Here is a 22,689-nt window from a genome sequence, read left to right as displayed (position 1 = left end):
TGGTTTCTCTGGGTGGCTGGTATAGTATCATTTTTGTGTGGAGAGGCTAGATGCAGTTTGTGAATATTGTCTACTATAAGTCTATAAGGTTGTTGTGTTATATGCAGGGGCTTGGATGGAAAGAGGGCAACCATTTTAATCTGTATGTTAATGGATGATTTAACTCAAATCAACTTCACTGCTTAATTATTGTCACCACCAGTGTACTTTATTATTATTAGTTTGTCAGCCTTACAAATTGGTGTATCACTTTCTATCTAGAATAGTTATTTGAAAACCAGATGCAGGCGAAGACTCTCAGAGGCTGAAGAGTAATTAAGCTTTAAGCGCATAGTTAGTGCACCATCCCCAAACTATTTACTGATGCATGACCTGCATTGTGAACCGCCTTATCATAACTAACTTGCATCATACTGTGAACAACTCAAATGTCTCTCCACACGATTGGTCAGAGGTCTCAGACTCCATAATTCCCAGGATGTGAATTATATGCCAAGGCAAGCATGTACACATTTTCCTGATCAGGTACATCATTCGACATAATTTCTTTTTAATAATTATAAAGTGGGACATATATATATATATATATAATGTTATTACGTATAGTCTTTTATAGGGTCTCTACAGAGACAGCCTTGCAAAGGTGGCATGTGTATATGTCTCCATCGGCATTGACACCGACAGGGGCTAGACAGGCTCAGGAATGGGTTAAGAGTAGGCAGAGGGGCATCCACTCTCTTTAGATCAATCAGAGCACACAACGGATGGAGGGGCTCTACACCAGATGCCCCGCCATCGCCAAGGTCATTTTCATTGATTACAGAACACAGAAGCCCTGAGACCCCCCCAGACACACTCAAGGTAACATTCACCTGTCAAAGTGTCTTCTTTGATTCTCTGGCTCCTAATGTGGAACAGATGGGATGTCAGGCAGCACATATCAAGAGTGGAATTTTTGAGAGTTTTGCCGAGTTGGGTGAAACAGGGAAGTTGTTGAAGTTCAAGGAAATAAACTACTGTCCTCCCTTTCTCTCTCCATCTCTTTCTTTTGCTTTATTTTTTCCTTTTTTTGTATCATATCGCCAATAAATACATAGCCACAAGAAAAACTAAATAATTCATGTTTGTCGTAATAAAGTATACCTGCTATCCAAGTGCAATGGAGACCTGTCTAGCCTATCCAGTCTCCAACACACTGCTGGCCCAAAATTTCATGTGACAGTTAAAATTCACAAACACACTCAATTTCAATAGCCTACATGTGTATTTACATTTTTACAACTCACTAAATGAATGTATTACTATATCCCATTTAAAACGTGGTCAGATCTGCCCGTTTTTTGGTATACAGCGCTATCTGTTGGACCTCTTGAGAAGAGCAATCCTATTTATCTGTGTCTGACATTAGAGACGAGAATCTCCTGAAGAGAATGGGTTTCCGTGGCAACGGTGAAGCGCTGCTCTTCTTTGGTTTCTTTGTGAGCGTGCATTCTTCTTGCCCAGAAGGGCATGTGAAAGGACATTTGTGCACAATGAACTTCATTAGCAGTATCCGAGTTTGAAAAAAAGGACACCTTTGAACTACACAAGTAGTAACAAACGCTTCTCTGCAGTATTGCCCAAGCTAGAACTGGAAACAGTTAGCCAACCATAAATACATGTCTCTTATTATCCTACAAATAACGTTGGCATTAACATAATGATTGCCCCTCAGCAGTTTGCCTTACCAACCAACTTGCCCAGATAGATAAGAGCAATTAATTGTGTATGTTTATCGGGACGCTAGTAGAGGTGCCCCTAATACATGTTGCTGTTTATTGTTAAATAAAGACACGAATATATCTAAAGTCCCGAATATGTATAAATCTGTTATTAAATTGACATGAAATATCAGAGTGAATGTTCTTTAAATCAGGGCTGTTCAATGTGCTCTAATAAATCATGTTAATATGGTATTAACATTGCAATGCGCGAAGAGTAAACCCTAGCCCTTTATACTCCACTAGATGTCGCCAGCTGAAAAGAACGTGAAATGGAGCTCTTGCTCATACTGGAAATGTTTCCCCGTTCTTATCATCGACCAGGGTATATAAAAACCGGTTCTTCAACTTAGATATCGGTGATTGAGTAGGCTAATATCCAAATGAACCGTTACATTGTCTGATTACAAATAAAGCTTTATAAAACTGAATTAGCGTATTGAATATATTTTCTTAAAATGAATAGTTAGCCTACTTAGTAGCCTATGGCATTCACTGGTGATGAGAGTATACTGACTCAATCATTTATAAGGCTCTTCCACACTGAAAATATTTGTGTCTAATGCCAGGTGGGGGTCACAGGTGGGTCAGCAAACTGACAAAGTATTTCTTTCACATTTGAGAAACACAAGCCACATTAGATTAGGAAGGGTATTTTCCCTCTCCCCTTGCTCACAGCTAACTCATCTCCGACGTCCTAACAACGGTGTAGTAGGCCTATATGACACTCCAAGGCCATGTGTTACTGAAAACACATTGTAAAGTAGGTTCTTCCATATAAACTGAACCTAGACATATGAATTGTTATTTTATCTATTGTTTCACTGCAGGTATAACGTTTTCTAGGGATACATGTATGTCATGTCGTGATTTTGATGCACATTTAGATATGCTTGTTACTGGCCAGTTTGTGTGGTAGTTTGTCTATTGTGTTACCTTCCTACTTCATTTGTTCAACACTCCAGAAAACAATAGCGAATAAGCAACAGCAACCTCAAGGTCGTGGGTTGAGTCCAGAGAGCATCCACATACTGATAAAGTGTGGATCTTTGCTGCGAAATGGCACAATAAAGTGATAAATATAGCAGATACAAGTGTCTTATTCATGACAGAGATATTGTCATGATAGTCTATAACTAAATACTACGTTCACTTGGAGTAAAGTAGTTTGTAATTCCAAATCATGTTATCCACAAAGTGCGTAATATGCAATGAGATGGCATTATTTCACCAACTTTCATCTAGGTTAAGAAAATGATTAGCAGTATTGCTCACCAAGTACTCTACCTCGTTTTTCACTGCCATTTTGGAATTCAGATTAATTGTAATTGCAGTTAGAATGCATTTTGGTTGGTTTTGTTTTGTTTCTGCCAGCCTGAGACCACATCCTTATTTAAATCACAGATGGAAACACTTGTATCAGATGACCTGAGTCGATGCGGACACTGGTGATGATCCCATACATCCACGCGGAAGAAACTTGTTTCCCAAGTGATGCATCACAGCTAAGTGAGGGAGTGTTTGACATTGCTGCTGCATTTGTATCAGTTTCAAACACACACGCACACGGCTCAGTTTGTTGAACCGTCCGCACACACACACACGCCACTTCCTGTGTTTGTGTGAGTCAGAGAGGAGTCATGTGCGAGAGCGGTGAATCAGCTTTAAAAAATTGAAGGCCCGTCCCTGTCCCCCAATCCACCAGACCCTCCACACCATCCACCCCCTTAAGGAAAAAAGGGAAAAGAAAGGAGGAAAAAAGGCCAGTGTTCCACCCCCGCCCTCCTCCTCAAGTGTGACTCTGATTGCCCTTCCTCCTTTTCTAGCTATGCCTGTCTGGCAGCTCTCTCTCCCTCCGTCTCTCTCCCTCCCTCCCTCCCTCTCTCTCCCAGGCTGTGTGTGTATTTGAGTCATTTCCACTTCCAGGGGCCAGAGCCAGATACTACTCACAGGGAAGGGGGAAACCCAAGCACGGTGCAGGAATAGGATGTTTTTGACCAGCATCTGTTAGTTGGTTTGGCTGAAAAGCTCTGTGGTTAGGAAACGGCCTAAAAATGGACAGGCAGAATTGGTTGAGGAAAGTGTTGGAGTAACAGCGACGGTGGATGAGTATAGAGGGGTATAAAAGAAAAAGAAGGTCGGAGGGAGAAAAGGGGGGGGGGGGGGGGGGGTGCGGAGGGGTGATGGGGGTGGAGTGGGTGTTCTCATGCCACAGTGGGCCAAGACCACCCCAAAGTTTAATGGGATTCCCACACCCCAAAAGCTGACAGACAAGCCAAAAGAGATATCTTCAATACAGACTAGAGGGAGCTTGCTTGTAAAGCCTGCTGTCTTTCTAAGGAGATGGTTTCAATAAGTATTTTTCTATTGAGACTGTATTTATTTTGTAGCAGGTAACAGGGGTAAATAATCTTCCAAATTTCTGGAATAGGTTTTACTTTTACTTTGGAACAGGGGTAAAATTACTGAGTACTACATTTTTAAACAAACACTCATATATATTGGAATGCAGAAAAAAGAGAGTTAATGCATGTCCTGTAAACTAAAGACAATGATATATTTTGGCCATGTTGACATAGCTGTAGAAATGTGTACCTCCACAAAAATAAGTCCTGTTTTTTAATAATAGTCTTATCTATTATACAGACTAATTTGTTTTCTACAGTTCGAGGTGACATTCCATGGACGTTTCAGTAAGCAGGCCGAATTCCACACAGAGGAAGGAATATGGCAAGTTGGGGGATGGGGAAGCGCAGAGCAAGAAAGGAAGGAAGTCTGTGGAGTACGAGAGAGAGAGAGAGAGGTGGAGTGAAGAGCAGAGAAGCGCAGGCTTACCATGTGAGCACATGCTGGGTAGAACATTTGACTCATTGAGAAAAAAAGTGTGCAGCTCTTCATTCATGCTGTGGTCTCTCTCTCTCTCTCTCTCTCTCGCTGAAGCAGCCCCCAAGAGACACACTTACCTGCTTAGTGAGTTGCATAAATATATTTGCTTGTGAACATAAGGTCTGAGTTGAGTTCAACTCCAATACCATAGGTACTCAAGTGTACCAAAGGCAAGGTCAAATTAAGGTGAATCAGAATCAGAATCAGAATCAGAATCATGTTTATTGGCCAAGTACATTTTCATATACAAGGAATTTGTTGTGGTGTTTAGTTGCTCTCGATGTACTTTAACTGAAAATGTGCAATGTATCACAACAGTTTAGGATCAAATAAATAAATATAATGTAATATAAATATAATAATAAATATAATACATTTTCAAGTGTTCATTAAGGTGACGACAAGGGGGAAAAAGCTGTTCCTGTGTCTGGTGGTTTTGGTGTGCAGGGATCTGTAGCGCCTGCCAGAGGGGAGGAGCTGAAACAGATTATGTCCAGGGTGTGAGGGGTCTGCAATAGTTCATTTAGAAAAAACTCAATGAATTGTTGAAAAAAATAATTGTTGAATATTACAGTATACTGCAATAAGGAAATACATCTTACACAAAGGTTGTGCAAGCTTCACTGTTTAATTGTGTTTTAAGATGATGATTAAAAGGTAAAAAGTTTGCCAAGTAAAGGAACACAGAAATGCATTTTAAAAAGTATATAAAATTATATTTCCCAGTTTTATTTACACACCTGTGACATAACATACAGATATGACAGCTTCATGTAGGCAACTAAGTACGTTTCAAGGATGTTGAAATACCTACTCCTGACTCAGTTTTCCTTGTTCTTTGGCTCTGTTTATTTAATTCCTTTTGAGTAATGTCAGCAGCCAGGAGAATCTTGTTTTTTAGTTTTTTCTTCTTCTTCTCCTTTTTCTTATCTCTTTTCGGTGACTGAAGGCCTGATGTGACTGTGTATATAACTAGTGACTGAAGAAAATTATTAGGCTCCTCTGGAATGGGGGGGTGGGGGGGGTGGGGGCAGAATCAGAGCACACTGGTAACATACTTAAAAGGTACAGTAGTAGTAGATAAGAGATGTTAGTTAATTGTTTCTGATTGTTTACTTACTGACTCACTTACTGAAGTAGACTTTAACTTGATGATGTAAAGGTCATGCAGGCTGTTCGATACAGGTTTTCAAAATGAATTTATTTCGTTAATACACTTCAAAAAGTTGTGTGGGGGTAGCTAAAAATATGACCGAGGTTCGAGCACCACCAATCGTCTCAAATGGCTTGCGTATATCAACACAGGGGCTGATAAGCATCAAACTGTAAAGAATGTCCCAGAGGTGTGATATTTCCCAGTTTCTCCCTAATCTCCTCCCCACTGAGCTGAATTGAAGTGTAAATTCACACTGATTTCTGGGCATTGACCCCCATTCAAGGGATGTCTGTCTGCTGTTCGTCTATAAAAGAAATAGGGTTACAATATAGGCCTATCTGATTTAAAACACATATATATTAGGTCTATGTACATGATGATATATGAACACCGGGGAACAATGAATTTGTGGAGCTAATTTGTGGAAAATGATGTAGTAAGATAACAAAAGTATTAATGACATCTGATGTTAATTCAGCATAAATAAGGAACATGTAAACAGTGTATAGGTTCAACCCTGACATATCCGAACACCACAGCACGTAAAACTGTTTAAACACGGTGGTCCGTTTTTGTAGCACGGGCCATGTATTTACATGTTAGAGCGCAGGAGAATTTGGCGGGGAAATGAAAACATGGTGAGAAGATATCAGAAAGACCTGCCTACTTATCATATCTCCGCCTACCGTTGTTCTATTTCCCGTGTGGAAGCCCCCTTAAATTGCCTAAAACTCCCTCAGGCAGCCGCCTTTTTTCTTTCATTCGGAGGACACAGTGCTTTATTTTTAGCACAGTTTGGATTGACTCCAGGACCGGGTGCATTTAATTTGGTAATTTATTTATTTCATACTTTCTGTGACCCTCTCTCCTTTATTTCCACTCCCAATGCAAAGGGATTTAAAGGGCTGGGTTATGTAGCCTTCTTATATTTTCAGTCCAAAAGACGTGCGCATTAGATCAAGACCAACACTGGTAAGGCACTGGCACCATTTCGATTAAATCTGATCAGAAAGTGTTAGCTAATTTGGATATGATAGGGATTATGAGGTCTGACTTTGCACTGGCATATTGAGGAATTCGACATAGGCCTATTAACGCACCAGTCGATGTCCAAGGCGACCTTGCTTTTGTATAAACAAATGATTACCTTTCTTTCCATTTTGCGAGGAATTACCAAAGCTATCGCAACATTGTTGCACAAACATATTAAGGAATGCAACATTTCAATATTAAGCAGATTTTGTCGTGTTCTTACTTAAAAGTAGCGGAAACAGTGCGCGTATGAGCTTCCCCGGCACGAATTTAAAGGGACAAGAATGTTCGCCTAGTGATTGTGCGTATTGTACTTCTACCGTGTTTTCGATTGCGTATTCTGGTCCGTGATGGAACTGCGAGGCATCCGTAGCAACTGATTTCCAAGCATTGTTGGAGCTAGCTTACCAGCGAGGATTTTTTTTTGCTCTGCGGGAAGGTAGGGTAGATTTAATCTTTGTCTGATCGGTAATTGTATTCGTACGTAATTATGTATTGCAGCACTTTTATACTAAAGTGTCAAGGTTCTTCTCTCCGGTGTCGTTTTGTCGGGACGTAGCCCTACACTATATTGTCAACATTCGGAAAGCCGGTAGCTACAGGGCTCACCTGACATCCAGCTCTTGACTAGAGCCCCATCTTCAGCAGCGACAGCTATTTACGTCAAGGCTATTTAAGTGCACCCGCTCAGATTATGTAGGCTACTCGAATGAATAAACCGTAGGCTACCACAGCCTACATTTCATCTCTTCAAGTCGCATGTATGTCCCTGAATTGCGTCTGGCTAACTTAGTGTAAGGCATTTGTCGCTGGAATAGTAGGGTTAACCATGTGATCGTCAATACAATAGCTTTTTTGTTTTCTTTAGATTGTGCGCTCTGTGTGTAGTGTTCGCTTGCTTTTGTATCAAACATATTTTGATGCATATGTATTAAAGCAATTGTTTACCTTTTTCGTTTAGTTTTATAATACGACACCATGAGTGATTCCGCCAAGGATACAGTTTCTCCGAAGGAGAAGGATGGAGCCGAGAAGAGGGGACGCGGGAGACCAAGAAAACATCCACAGGTGAGGAGCATCTTGATGGTCTAATCAATTCACAGTCACAGTTTGCATAGCTGCTAAGATGAGTAAGCCGTGACCGGCGAACACTGTTTAATGTTTACTAATACCACCCTTTTACGTCTTAAAATTATGATTTATTTCAATGAGTAGGTCAGGGTGTGATTAGTTGTTAAAGGTTGTCGTCAGGTAGTTGCTATGCACGATACAGAAATTCCTACCTACTTCAATCCCAGGGCTGACTCTATTTAGTTGTGTTTCTGGTGTGATCACCATACACATTTTCCCATGGGGAATTCCCCATGTAGGCATACACCTTTTATAAGTTATCCATATATTCGGTTCATAAGTAATTATTGTGTAAGGGTGTATCTGTGTTAATGTTGGACATCCTGCCCCATCCCCAGCCCACACTCACACTCACACTCACACTCACACTCACACTCACACTCACACTCACACTCACACTCACACTCACACTCACACACATCCTCCTGCATATTTGTAATGATCATCCAGCCTGGCAGGTTGACTGTGGCATGCAACCTGAACCTTTCAAACCTCCACTAACGCACTAGTGTCTCGGCTGCACAGGCATGGATGGGTCAGTGGTGCTCACACTGTGGCTGGGCCGTGACTGTCACAAGCCGAGGTTAATGCTGGTGTTGGGTTGCAGGACTGTTAATGGCTGTTCACTTTAGTCAGTCTGGGAAGGGAATACAAGCCTCTTGTACTGTGAGATATATCTGGATCCATTAATTAACTTAAAATAATAATTTCTGCGTAAAACCTCACGCTGATATTATCCCTAGTATGTTTAACCTCAGACTGTTTGGTTAATACCACAGTGAGGTTAGCGGTTATATGTTATTCTTTGAGCAGAACAACCAGCCCGGTTCAAAGAAATGAGTTTGTCCCAAAGCTCTGTGTACATTCTTTCAAACGGAAATGCAAAATATGTGCCAAAGCTTTCTTTCTTCACTCCCATTTATCAACTGAAAGCTCTTGTAAGTCATGTTTGCACATGCCACGCTTTTATAAACCGACTTGCCAAACAGGAGTCTCCGCCCCAGCACCCTCGCAATTGTCCACCCCCAGCATGCTCTGACTCCGCTGCCCTGCGCTGCATGTTCGCTCCCATTACATGCCCCCTGCATCAACATGGGTGGCAAGTGCTTCCACCTCCTTTTGTTCTTAGCAACATGCCCCCACCCTGCTGTCCGTGAGTCACTCTCTGCTCTTTGCGCATACAGAGTGCACTTAGTAAAGATTTTTTTTATGTGCTCAGTTTTTTTTATTTTTTTTTTATTTAATTTTTGCAGCCCTGTCTCAATTTCTGGTCTCAACTTGGCCTCAGCCCCCTTACACAGTGCTTAATACACTTAATGGAACTTGGCAACCCATGACTGTGTACCACCTGTTGGTCTTAAAGTAGCAACGGGTGTCAGTTGCACTGACCTTGAACAGTGCTTTCTTTGTGTTGCAACAAGGTTGTCTGCCAAAGAAGCTGCATATTGTGACCCACGTTTGACTCCCGGACCTGGCTGAAGAATACTGGCTCAGATCCTTTTATTTCATAATTCCTACATGACATGCCAGTCAAGTGTTAAGTTAAACTGGTGTTGCAGTGCTAAGTAGTCAACTTTAAAATTCTACTCCTGTTCACATAACCTGATGTAAAATTATGTATGAAAAAATATGTCTCGCTGAAGAGTCCCAGTGTAACAAATAGGTAACGTTTATAATTCTGCTAATCTTCAACACTGCATGCATCGCTGCATTACAGTCCTCGAAAGATATTAACCTGGATTCAGTTTTGGAAAGCCACAGATTATTCACACCTCTGCCTCTAACACTGCGTCAACTAAGAATGCAACCACTGCCATCAGCACCAGTATCTAGATCGATCTGTCCTGTCGCATTACTCATCGTGCATGGAGTGCAATAATGGGATCCACCTCTATGGCCTAGTTAAAGCTGCGCTGTGGTTGCCTCTGCATTTTCCGTTGCATACGAGACAGGCGGGTAGCCAGAGTTTGTTCGTCTGAGCCACAGGTCATGGAGCTGGGGCAAGAAGACACCGCCAATCTCACTGAAATATTCAGACCACGTCCAACTGTGGGACTAAAACACACACACACACACACACACACACACACACACACCGTGTGTCCATAGACATCAACACCTCTCTGCAGGATGACATGGTGCATTTGTCTCATTTTGTGGTTGGCTTGCAGCGTGTTTTTGTTACAACGTGAGGTTTCTCATCTTCATCTTGTCTTTCTTTCCAGGAGCCTAGTAGTGGGTCTCCGACTCCAAAGAGGCCCAGAGGGAGGCCAAAGGGCAGCAAGAACAAGACCTCCTCTTCCTCCAAGGGCAAAGTAAGTCCAAGCCGCCAGTCTGTCTAAGGAGATCATGTGCACGGGGCCGGGTTGAGTTGGTTTCTGTAATATAGGCTTAGCAGCTACCTTTCAGACATCCAATTAAGACCAGGTATTTTGATCCAGCAGAACCCGGTTAAATACAGGTCACATTAGCAGATATAACTCAAGCTGATGGCAGCAGGTGATGCATGGAATGTAGCAAGCAATTCACATCCTGTTTTTTTTTCTTCAGAATTTGAGCTTTGAAATTATGTTTTGAGAACAGTACACTTTGGCTATAAAGGTTTTTTTTTTTCTTCCCCTACACTGTTTTTTTAAGGGATGTTGTGGGTTAACAGTCATTATGTCTCTCACCTAAGCTGTCGAAGAAATTATACAGTCAGGAGTTTCCCTTTGTCAAAAATTCTCTTACCGATAGCTCTTCAGATGAAATCGAAACACTCCAACTCTGGTTTATTCTCTCTATCTTTCTGCCCTTGAGTTTCCTGCCTGCACTGTGTGTGTGCATGTGTATGTGTGTGTTTTGCCCTGCAGGTGCACAGCCAGTAAGACTGTTTCCAAGTTGACAGCCCCCACCTCTCCACATGCGCTCCTCTCCTCCCTCTCCCCACCACTCATTCTTTTCCATTTACTGTTGTCATGACAACAGCTAACCCCCCCCCCACACACACACTCTCACACTCCCATAGCGATATGTCCTGTATACTATATTGTAGTGCAGCGTGTGTGTGTCAGAGTGTGTGTAAGTAAGGGTCTGTTGGCTGACGCTGGTGGTCGAGCTCGTCCAGTCCCACCAGCTGTCTCTGAACCCCAGACCAGGTGGCCAGCGAACTGGAGTGCCCCGCGAACAGTTCCTGTCCTTTCCAAGATAAAAGCTGTTGAACTCAATGCCCTCAGGCCATCTGCCGGCAAATATAAATACCAGCTCCCTCTGGTGTCTGTCTGTGAGACTGCATTTGTCAGTAGAGCTGATTCCTCTCTCTCCCATTTCCTTTCTCTTTTGCTCTAACAGAAAGCTGCAGCACCAGCATCTGCAGGGATGAAACGCAGAGGAAGACCCAAGAAGGTGGTAAGGACTTGAACTTTCCTCTCCTAGCCAATAAAGAAAAGAGAAAATGTTACACTGATCATATTACAACTGCGATGCGATGCACACCCTTTTCATCGAACCGCCTGCTAAACAGGTCGCCTGTGCTGCCAAGCCGTTTGTTGCTGGAAGGTGTGTTTGTGTGTAGAGGTTCTGTTGCCCATGGTAATGGATGAAAACATTTGCATTTGGAGAGATTTCACCCCAGCCTCCCCTTTGCACACATGCAAGTGCACACACACACACACACACACACACACACACACACACACACACACACACACACACACACACACACACACACGTATATGGTACACTAACAGACATGAGTCACCGGATGACTAATGTTCTCTTTAATGAGACATTGCATATCCATTTTGAAAAGCTGGAGCTGGATGCATGTCATTTTTAGGCAAATGGTAAAAAAGCACAGTTAGCAAAGGTACCTTATTTCTATTGCAAGGTAAAGGTGTACTGCTAAATGTTTAAATTAAATACTAAGCGGTGGTTAAGGTGTCTCAATGTGTCAAATTTTGAGTGCACTGAGTAGCTTCAGCAGTTCATGCGATTAAGCGTTGAGTTATTATGTTGACAGATGGGTAGTGTGTGCTCTAAAAGGCATTTACGATTAATCTCCTTGTGTTTGTGTTGCCTGTGAAATTATTTTAGGGAGCATACAACTCAACTACAGTGTTTATCCCCACTTCTTTGTTATCCCTTTCCTCGAAGACTCATTCTTTAGTCATCACAAGCTTTCCTTTTCAACTAATTCCTGTCGCATGAAACTAAATACTGCTCCCCCCCCCCTCCTTTCGACTCTCCCACATGTTTATACTCATTTAGAAAGTGCCCATAGAAATCCTTTTGCCCTGAGTCACGGGGTGTTCTGCCAAACTGAGCCACCCTGGAGAAGCAGGTCTCCACTTCCTGTTTCCCCTTCCAGCTTCCAGGTCATTTACTGTCCAGAACAGAGTTTCCATATTCCAGAGCTCTATTTTAGATGATTTTGCTAATGCATTAACCAACTAATTCGGTGAGATTATTTATTTATTTGGCTGTGGTAACACTTGTGTCTGCAATCCAGTTAACCCATTTGTAAGTCTTCCATTCAGTTCAACTTAGTTCAGAAGTCCTTGCCAGCTGAATGATCTGATTTCTTACCACAGTACTGACTGCATACATTCAGAGTAAATCCAACACGTAGCGATGAACCCTGGGGCAGGATCTCTCTCTGTGTACACAAGGCTGAAAACGGTGCGCTGCCCTCCTGCACGTTTCCACTCCTTATTGAAGGAGCACACAGCAGCTCGCGTCCAGCTGTCTGGGGGCCGTGCCAAGACCCGCTTTAGTCACCGAGTGGAATGACCCCTGGCTACCCACGAAACTGGGCACTGGTTTTTATGAATGAAAGGCAGCAGCCCCAGCGGAGGAGGAGGCAAATGAGAGGCAGGCGGGCGGGTGGGCGGAGGGTGTGTGGGAGAGAGGAAGGAAGAGTGGGTAGGTGGTGGGAGGTGTGTGTGTGTGTGTGTGTGACAGCTCAGCCTGACTCACTTCATGACTCATGTGGGATCCATTAAGCCAACAGTTCACAGAAAGAATTCATTAAGGTTTTTTTTTTTATTTGTTTGGTGTAGGAAATGAATATGATGATAATGATTTTAGTTGCTTTTAAGTACGTTTTAATAGCAGAGCACTTAATAACCGTTTATAGATGAAGATCGACACTGATCACCAGTTGATGGATGAAGATCGGCACTGATACTTGAAAGCTGTGTGTAAAGTTAGTTATTAAGTGTGACGATGTAGATTCCTTGACCCACAGTCGGAAGCAATCCATTTGTTCCAGTGCATTATGTTAGCTGTCCATTTAAAATAAATGTAGGATGTCAAAAACGTATCTTCCTGGCGTTATGTGGTTTGAAATGCTCCAGAAGACTTTCTAAGTGCTTCTACCATCATAATTGTTTTTTGCTGTGTTTGGTTGGTCAATGAGGAAGTGCGCATTACAGCTAGTTACAGCTAAGGTTGTTGAACATGTGCATCAGTGGGGTTATTTGATAGGGCCCATAGATGGATGTTGGTAACAATGTGAAATGCACTGAACTGTATGTTTGGGTGTCATCCGTGGACATAAACTTAGCAAAGTAGCCTGTGCACAGGTGATAGGTGTGTTGCTTGTTCTGCAGTTTTATAAACGTGTACCCAGTCACTGGACTCAAACCCGTACCTTTGGACACTGAGGTTGGGGGTGCTAATGATTACGCTACAACCCCTGGGGATAAGACATCTGTTTTCACACTGGAGGTCTGTATCCGCTGTCCATGAATTGATAGGTGCTGCATACCACTGGTTTTAGCATGGTTTAACGTTTTAGTTTTAAAGCCCCCACACCATCCCGGTAGGCCAACCTATGAATTTTGGTGCATTTGTATTCGGGTTACGCTCATTGTAAAAACGCAACGCAATAGGCCAGTGGCGGTCGGGATCACGTAATGTACCATCCATGTACCCAGCTAATTTCAAACCAAAACAACATCATTGGTAAGGGTATGTCACAGCCTCCAATAAATGATTCTAAGCCATTTCTTTTTTTCTGTTTTTGTATTTTTTTTGTCCAGGAGAAAGAGGAACAGGCCTCCAAGGAATCCTCTGAGGAGGAGGAGGAAGAAGAGGAAGAACAGTAACCATGCAACTTATACTACCTCACAATATAATATGACGGCTTCCTGCCAGCCAGATCTGGACTGAAACTCTTACCCCAGAGCCACCCTAACCTCTCTCCTGTCGCTAACCTCGGTCTTCTCTCACTCCCGTATTCCAACGGGGGGTTCGCACAGAACTCATGCATTTGACTTTTCCTCTGCGACACCACTGGAAGACGCAACTAGGCGATGTAAATCCATACATTTATCACGGCTCAATGTTTGTGTATATGGGAGTTCTGTTCACTCTGGGTTATCAGCATATATCAAATGTTAATGTCTGTGTACCTGGCGACGGTTCTGTTCCGTTGAGTCTTTTAGGCCTAAATGATTACTGTTATGGGATATTTTGCATTTGACAGTTTTAGAAGCGACAGATCGCAGGACAGCTTTTCTGCTCTCTGCTTATTTTCTGTTATCCTTCTACACAAGTATCTGAATCCGAGCTGGTTGGTTTGGGTGTGTGAACCATTAATGTCATTTTATACTGGACAAAGGTGACTTTACCTACTCTTTGTTTTTAATTTGATGTGTGTTTGTGGTGTAGTTATTCGAAATAATATTCACTTTATCTTCTTCGTAGAAGAGCAAAGTTTTTGCATATGGTAGTTTTTATTTTTTTTGCCTCATTCTCAGTGCAACCTTTTATAAACCCTGACCAGTTTTCCACTGTTTTAATGCCCAGGTGTCAATTCAAGCCATCTTCCATCTAATAACACATAATCGCTTCTGAAAAAGCCTAGAAAACTGCAATCGAGAACGCTTGTACAGACCGATGTGGGGCTCTACGCTTTGTTGTTGACCTGTTTCGACAACTAGTGTGTGTCTGTTCATGAGTCGCCACAGCAACACTTGGCTTGCAACAGGCCTTCGTGTCACTGCCCTTTATAGCTTCTGTTCGCACCGTCACCCTTACTGTGTAGTGTGGCGTTTCATTACTTTAATGCAGCCCAGAGCTATGGTACGTCTCTCACACGATTAAAAAACACACACAGAAACATGCTTACAGACATGCAAATGGTCAGCAAGACCATCCTAGTGCAGGGGCTGAAGAGGTTTATTTCCATCCACATTATGTTGGCACCTGACCCCTGCTGTCATGTTGGCAAGCTGTGTGTTCACTTTTTTCTCGACTGGACTGTTCTTGAGTAGCTGGTGTCATGTTTTTTTTACTAGGTGTGAAATGGTGGACCATTCCATGTCTTGCAACTCCTTACCTGCTTTAGACGTCCTCTTAAGTGTTGGCCACGGTGTACAAGAAGTGGATGTTCTGGTTTTTCCACAAGAAGGCAGCATATTGGGCTGTATCTCATGTTTGTGAAATGTCCTGCCTGCTCTTGGTAAAAGGCTTGGTATATAATTTTTTTTTAGTGCTTCTGGAAAGGTTTTTCTTCTCCGTGTCAGGGAAAGGGGATCACAGTCCAGTGATCTCTCCACAGAACTTATGCTGCTACAAACTCGGACATAAAAACCCGGAATACTGCAATGGGACCTAGTGCTCTCTGGCACAGGTCTGCAAACTCATACCTCACTTGACAACAGCTTACTTATACCATATTAGATCCAGCTGGTCTTAGAGCAGCCTGGGTGAGGAGCGTGCAATGATTTAAGTACAACGTCTGTATCATTGTGTGTTAGTTTTTTTTGTCTAACATTTTTGGACTTAATATGCTAAGCTTTTTAAAAAAAAACAATAAAAACAAAACAAAACAGAAAGTACAAAAGCTTTTCATGATTGGTCTGTGGAAATAACACACACCGTAAATGACTGCATCATGTCTGTAAGACAAATCTTTTTTTGTTTCTTTGGGCTAAATATGTTCACAGATTTTGGTAGTTTAGCGGTTTTGTGTTTAGTTTTCTAATTAGATATACTGTGGTGCACTGAAAGCCAGCTTTGGTTTGGATTATCATGTATTAATGGTTTGACAATGTAGTGACAACAGGCCATGGTCTCAATTTGGTAAAATTGTCCCAGTCTGGTCGGCAGCAGCCATCTTTGAAATGTATACTGTGGCCGTTGACTTGCCATTGAAAGGAATTGTCCTTGTGCACCGACTCCATCCATGCGTAGAGTACACATGCACAAAACACTGTTTGGGATCAGTCTTTTCATTGTATAAACTGTATTTTTTATTGTGGCCTGCAAAGTTTGTATTCCAAAATGGTAATAAAGTTAAAAAGTTTGTAATTGCTTTCACTGGCCCTTTGTGCTTTTGTGGTGTTGCTGTACTACATTTATTTTCATAAATAGCTATAGTTTCATAGATATAATTAGTTATATAAAACTGACAATTTACTTGAATGCAACTAGATGAATTTAGCCAAACAAAACAGATAGATCTTCAGAAGGAAAATAGAGATATTTCACAACAAAATTGGAGCATAACAAGACTTTCTAAAAACAGTTTATTTTATTTATTTATTTCACATACAATTCCACTCATACAAATTCAAGTGTCATATGCTATAGAAGGGCCTTGATTCACTGAACCAAGATTATTCAGATACCTGGGTAGTCATGTTTGATTTGATGTAGTCTTCTGTTAAATTGCATTGGCATGACATTCCCATTAATATGTACTGTGACCATTCATCTCACAGTCTCTAAATTACTTTGGCACAATTATTGTCGACACTGTAAAATGTCTTAAAACCTTTCCACCATTATTGTGTATATTTATGCAAAATGGGAAGGAACACAAAATGTGGTAAACTGGCTTCATGCAACCTACCTAAATTGAGAAAGACCAAAAAGGCACAACTGGACACATCATCCCAGAGTGAGACCTAGCCTTCACAATGCATGATTACATAAAATGGGTCTGTTTTTGAGGAAAAACGATTGACCGGGTAAAATAGTTACATCCCTACAAAATGGTACACAGTTGCAGAAAAAAAAATATGATTGAGTCTGGTTTTCAGAATATTAAATATGTTTCATAATGTGCCAAAGCAATTCAGACAAACTGTACTGAGTAAGTGTTGGAAACAGACTTTAGAATGTCTTGTCTCAAATTATGAAGAATAACAAGGGGAGACCCAAGCAATCTTTTCTTTAGAACTCTTGAATTAGCTCAAATATTGCATGTGAGAGGGCAAATACTGTTCTGCTCAAAAATCCTTAACTGTATTGCTTGTCAGAGCTTTAATCCCATAAGACTGTAAACTGTTACATTACAGTATCTTACACTGTTTCATTTGTAGATTCTTCCCATTAAAATCGAAATCAAGACCAATCCCATTCCAAGGCCTTTTTATTGGTTCCTGTGTATCCAGGCCCTCGGGTGCATGTCTGTCATGGACTGCAGTGCAAAGCTGAGACGAGTCTTCCTGTTCACTCAGCAGAAGAATCCAGTATGAGAGACATACGGCAGTTTCCTTAAATAGCTTTAGCTTTAGCTTTTCTTCCAGCAATTTCCATGGAGTGTTATACGCAGATGCCTGCACCTGTATGTTTGTTCTGAAACAGTCTTTTTTGGTGCAGGTCTATTTAGTATCTGACCCCCATGGCAGCCAAAAGAACATTCTTCTCCTTTCACAAATTAGCAAACCAAGCATGTTCATTCTTTGGGGGGGGGGGCATGCTTTTGAACAAGGTGAGTCACTTTTTTTTTTCCTGTTGGTGTTCTTCGTGCCACGCAGAAGGACTTTTCCTGATGGCTGAGCCCACTCAGGCCAGTGGTATGCCACAGAGCGGATGCTGCAGCCATCCTTATGAGGCTCTAAGTGCCGTGCCCCTCAGCAGGACATTCTTCCACAGCTAGTCACCGCAGCACTCAAACGGGATATGGTGGATAGACACGGCAGGGAAGGACAGAGCCAGAGACACTGAGGGTGGATAGACACACGGAAGGACAGAGATAGAGACAGCCCACCCACCCTCCTTTGGGATACAGGCCCCTTTCTCCCCAGGCAGCACCCAGACTCAACTCAGCATCCGCCTCCTTCAAAGACTCCTTCAAAATCACTTAACCTCCATAACGCAGTCCTAGGGGAAATACTTGCGACTTTTAGCATCTAACTATTTTAATGCGGAATTAAAAGTCTATAGCTTAATTGCACTCAAAAGGCTCAGACACGTCACCATATTTGTGCACACGCTGCCTTAGGAGGGGTAGATAAAGGATTTATTCTTCATATAATGACTTTGTCCTAGCGCTTTAGAATCAGTCAGAGTACACTACCTAACCGCGCCTATGCTTAAATGGGTTCCCCCAGGTTTCAGTAGTCAACAACACATTAACACATGATAAAAATATTCCATAAATAAACATGTAACAAACAAACAAACAAATAAACTAACACAATGCAAGTAAAATCCTCTCAACACAAGTAACAAGGTAAATGTGCCACTAACAGAAAGTTTGAACAATATACAGGAACGCGTAACAGCAGTGGTTTTTTGCCTCCTATGAAGAGACGCGGTTGAAATGAGGACAGGTGAGGTTTTGGTGGGGTAAAGAAAAACACAGAGCGGTGATCAGGCGAAAGTGCCATCAGTGCAACAACATTCCTGCTCTTCAGCGGATACCTGGGGCCCTCACTGATCGCGGCGGCCGGGGCATGTCGCCGCCTAGAGTGTGCAGTTGGCATGATGGCGACGGATGCCGGCCGCCCCCTCATCCTTGAGCTTCTTTCATTAACAGAGGGCGCTCTTGTTGGTAGTTTCTCACCCAGCTTTGCACTACCTGAGCACACAGGAAGAGTTGGGAAGGACATGAGGGTTAATGTTAGAGTTTCTGCAGCCACCTGTCTCTCCGCCAATGTAGCGGAGATAAACCAGTAAAACCAGGATACAGCTATAAATGCATCATTGAAATATCTCCATTTTCTTTGCAATGGCAGTCAGTATTTAAACATGACAAGGTCATGAGCATAAAAGGCAACCTTCAGTCTTCCCATCAGTATAGAAGGTGCATCTATAAAGCCTTTGCATACACAACAAAAAAACTTAGTCTAATACATCAACCTCCAATAGCTTTCACAATGCAAAATTTCAGGGATACAAGACACATTGAAAATAAAGGATAACATGTATGAATAGAGCAAATCACTTCATGAAAATGTGAGGTAAATAAAGTAGCAATTCTGGATAGAGAGAGAAAAATAAATGACTGCCCTGAGAAGTACAGTGCTACACTGCCACTTGCTGCACGCATAGAAAAAAGCTTATTCCATGCACTCCATGCATCCCCGCTCCAAACTGCACTCCAACACCCCCGCTCCAAACTGCAGGTCCCTTTCATGTTGCACAAGAGTCCATTTCAAAAGAGTGATAACATGCAAAAACCACATTGCTTGGATAGGTCATATATTTAAACTAAACAATGTTTTAACCCTCTCAGAATCCTCAGCCCACATCTCCACACTGAGCGTCGGCAACACATCCTCTGGCTTTTCTTTCCCGAGCAGTAAAGGGCACTCATTATGGATCTAATCCATCACAGAAGAACTTCCAAATCATCTTGTTGCCTGGCAACTTTAAGTAGGTCTGATATGAGTTCTAACATGCAAACTGTGCCGCTTTGAGTATCGCAGCACTTAAATAGAAAGAGGTCCAGATTCAGCCACTATGATTTCACCAGACACAATCTGTCCTTTCATGCAGTATGATATGAACCAATGTGCGACTGCGCGTGAAGACTACATGTAGTGGTGCATTTTGGCAGTCAACACAGCGGTTCTGTCTATTAAGCTGATTCCAATTCAATCAATTCCAACACAATTCTGAAGTTGTATATTGCTTTGAAGACTATGTGGTTTGTTCACCTTCAGTGACCAACAGGATGGGGTATGGGGGGGCATAAAAGACAAAAGACATTGGTTCATATTTTTATAACTGAAAAAAAGCAAACATCTAAGCGGTTATGGAGTGGATAAGGTGTTTTTAGTCGACTAGAGCACAGTTTAGCTCAAAATCATTGATACCAACACACTTTGCAGGAAGATTCTAACAGATAGCAAGCAAGCTAACAACTGCACTATTAGGGCCTGCTTTTACTTCCATGCCAATCAAATGGAGGAGTATTTAAATGTCGGATCATTTTCCTGTTGACCGGATCTAAACAATGAAGCCTTGCATTGTAACCAGCTCTAATATATATAGGGGTCCTTTACTGCTGCCATCGTTGAGCTCAACTCCCTGCAGCTAATGAAGATGGCGATTGACGATGAGTATCCACCCGTGATTTAGCCTGAGTATGCTAGTCTTCGTGCCAAGTTCAAAGAACCCTGCTTGCACATTAGTTATGCCAGTGTTACGCTGTTTTGGACAACACACCTATTTCACGACAATGTTCACCCACCTTAGTATCCTCTTCCCTCCAGAGCATTTCCTGTTCGGCTTCGTTGACTTCCTCTGAAGGGTCATACGTGTAAACTGGAAGCAGCTGGTGGCGGAGCCGGTCGAGCCTTTAAACAGGAACAATCAAAGTCAATGTGATATCCAATCTACATCTGCGCTGTGTCATTACGAATACAGTAACAATATGTACCACTGTAATGTTGGAATGAGGTAAATCAAGGGGAAATTCACCTTCGCTTCCTCCTGATGTACAGCACCTGCAATCAAAGCAGAAGTCACTTCACATGTTCCTGTTCACTAAATACCAGCTCGCTCAGTGGAATCAATGTGACAATTTAAGATTGTAGCTACATTATCTGACATGTTAGTCAACTGGGTTAGTTGGAGATTTAAACACAGTTTGCCCACTCCCCCGTTCATTCTGAGTGTCCAATCCCCGCCTTCAGGCCCCTCTCGGGTTTTGGACCGGTTAAGGACTGAGCCTTGCTGTCTAACTTTAGGGCAGAACATCTCTGGAATGTTCACTGTTCAACGCACCTAGTTTACAAAAGAAAGCTTGTCTGCATTTGAATGATTTTGAGCACATCTCTAACCGAAAACAGAGCATGCATAGATTGAATGTAATGCTCAAGCTAGCTTTCCTGCTGCAAACTACAATAATGAATTGTTGTGTGTGCACCTCATTACAGGCTAACTCATTTGAGTCATATCCATCATGTGATTCAGCATTCTTCGCTCAAGTCTCCGACTGCCACACAGCCACGTCGCAAACACACACACACACACACACACACACACACACACACACACACACACACACAGACAGACACCTCCTATTAGAAAAACCCTCAGCTCAATGAGTCATCTATACTCTAGTGACTAGTGGCACGATTCCTGACGTACACATACAGCAAGCCCTCCATACAGCTCTGTCAGCTAGACCCTCAGCTTAGCCCCCTTACCACTGCGGCCACAATCCCGATGATGGTGACGAGGAAGAAGGGGACCAGCACGTAGCCCACCGCCACGTCTTTGTCTGCGATGGAGGGAGGTTGTGTGGTAGAGTTCATGGTGCGATCCGAGGGGGGTAGGAGGAAGGGGAGGAGGGAAGGGGGGTGCACCCCTGGTTTTAGCAGTGGTGAGCCTCGTCCCCCTCACTAGTGGAGCATTTGTGAGGCAGCGCGCTCCTCAGGTTTCCTCCCTGTTGTCTACGCCTCATCGTTGGGATTCATGTGACTTCCACATGGTCTGAGCCCTCTCACTAATCAGTGTGAAATCTGTTTTAAAGGGAGGAGGAGGGGGTGGGGAGAAAGTACAGAGGGAGAAAGACATGTGGAGAATGACTGTTGGACTGGTTGGTCATGGTGGGGGGAGTTTGTTATTTTCATGACTGGAAAATGGGGTATGGAATTAAAGCTGATGTAATAATTTCTTGGTCTGCTATCTTTAAAACAAATTGCTAAAGGATTACTAGAAAATCACATAGAACATATCTTAAATTACCATTTGAGTTATCATTTAAAACCACTAAACCTCTGCAAACTAAATAAACACCAATCAAATAAAACCCCATTCAGGTCATACTTAAAACTATGAAGTGATTTTGCATTAATTGAATAACTGTAAATAAGCTTCATTACCTTAAATTGAAATTGGGTTTACCGTACATTAGTCTTAAATAATGTCCAAAATTATATTAGTGGCTAGGTATCCACAAACAGCTAAAGTTAGGAACTAGCATACATCCGTTCGTTTTGGCCTCTCAGGCTGGATTATATTGTTGATTATATCATATTTGGAGGTGATTTTCCTAGTCAACAAACCTTCTATATCGTTAATTTGCCTTGTTTCTGGTTAGAAGTTAACAGTCAGACATCAATCAAACTGACCAGGCGTACTGGTCTTTACAGCAAAGATCCAATGTCATCTGACTAGAGTGATTTAGCTTCAGCGTTAACGACAACACAATTCCGCAGTCACAGCCTAACTGAATTCCTTGTGCGACCTATTGTTACCAACAACATATTCCTGATTATAGGTCACTTATGCTGCAAATGCCTGTGTCGTTCATCTTTATTCATACCGCCAAAGGAAGAAAAAACCGAAAGAGGCAGGAATCATACGGGCACTCACCTGAATGCGTTTCTTGAAACCAGGAAGAAAAACAAGAGAGAGAAATAAGAGGAGTGGGCGTTGACAGAAGCTTGCGGCCAATAGGAGCTATCTGTCAAATCTAATGCTTACGTCGCATGTTGTGAAGTCTGTTTTCGCCAGGTGTCGCCAAAGGCCATCTGGTTTGCTCTAACCTGC

General features: G+C 42.4%; 2 protein-coding genes across 3 annotated transcripts; one reads left to right on the top strand and one right to left on the bottom strand.

The window, feature by feature from the left end:
- Nucleotides 1-6,569: 6,569 nt before the first annotated feature.
- On the top strand, nucleotides 6,570-16,267 carry LOC308377520 (uncharacterized protein). 2 transcript variants are annotated; one of them, XM_080854210.1, is made up of 5 exons: nucleotides 6,570-6,632; nucleotides 7,796-7,902; nucleotides 10,191-10,280; nucleotides 11,296-11,352; nucleotides 13,989-16,267. In XM_080854210.1, the coding sequence occupies exons 2-5, from the start codon at nucleotides 7,813-7,815 to the stop codon at nucleotides 14,052-14,054; spliced, it is 303 nt and encodes a 100-aa protein (XP_080710336.1). In that variant the 5' UTR covers nucleotides 6,570-6,632; nucleotides 7,796-7,812; the 3' UTR covers nucleotides 14,055-16,267. The 2 variants fall into 2 exon arrangements, with proteins under 2 accessions (XP_080710336.1, XP_080710335.1); XM_080854209.1 differs by lacking the exon at nucleotides 6,570-6,632 and adding an exon at nucleotides 7,211-7,273.
- A 239-nt stretch (nucleotides 16,268-16,506) lies between these two features.
- Nucleotides 16,507-22,299, bottom strand: smim29 (small integral membrane protein 29). Its single transcript, XM_080854208.1, has 5 exons — nucleotides 22,203-22,299; nucleotides 21,342-21,656; nucleotides 20,611-20,636; nucleotides 20,381-20,486; nucleotides 16,507-18,763 (listed from the first exon to the last, which is right to left on the bottom strand). Exons 2-5 carry the CDS (start codon nucleotides 21,447-21,449, stop codon nucleotides 18,695-18,697), a joined length of 309 nt encoding a protein of 102 aa, XP_080710334.1. The 5' UTR covers nucleotides 21,450-21,656; nucleotides 22,203-22,299; the 3' UTR covers nucleotides 16,507-18,694.
- Nucleotides 22,300-22,689: the final 390 nt, after the last annotated feature.

Source organism: Sprattus sprattus, assembly GCF_963457725.1.
Source record: "Sprattus sprattus genome assembly, chromosome: 16".
NCBI lineage: Eukaryota > Metazoa > Chordata > Actinopteri > Clupeiformes > Clupeidae > Sprattus > Sprattus sprattus.
The sequence above is the reverse complement of the archived record's forward strand: the minus strand, read 5'-3'. Positions and strand labels throughout refer to the sequence as shown.

Bases quoted from the DNA above. Each gene is read 5' to 3' on its own strand.
- smim29 (XM_080854208.1), bottom strand. From the start codon at position 21,449: ATGAACTCTACCACACAACCTCCCTCCATCGCAGACAAAGACGTGGCG. The intron at 20,637-21,341 runs GTAAGGGGGCTA...CTTTGATTGCAG, and splicing joins TCGGGATTGTGGCCGCAGTG to GTGCTGTACATCAGGAGGAA. The intron at 20,487-20,610 runs GTGAATTTCCCC...TCCTGTTTAAAG, and splicing joins TACATCAGGAGGAAGCGAAG to GCTCGACCGGCTCCGCCACC.
- LOC308377520 (XM_080854210.1), top strand. From the start codon at position 7,813: ATGAGTGATTCCGCCAAGGATACAGTTTCTCCGAAGGAGAAGGATGGA. The intron at 7,903-10,190 runs GTGAGGAGCATC...CTTTCTTTCCAG, and splicing joins GACCAAGAAAACATCCACAG to GAGCCTAGTAGTGGGTCTCC. The intron at 11,353-13,988 runs GTAAGGACTTGA...TTTTTTGTCCAG, and splicing joins GAGGAAGACCCAAGAAGGTG to GAGAAAGAGGAACAGGCCTC.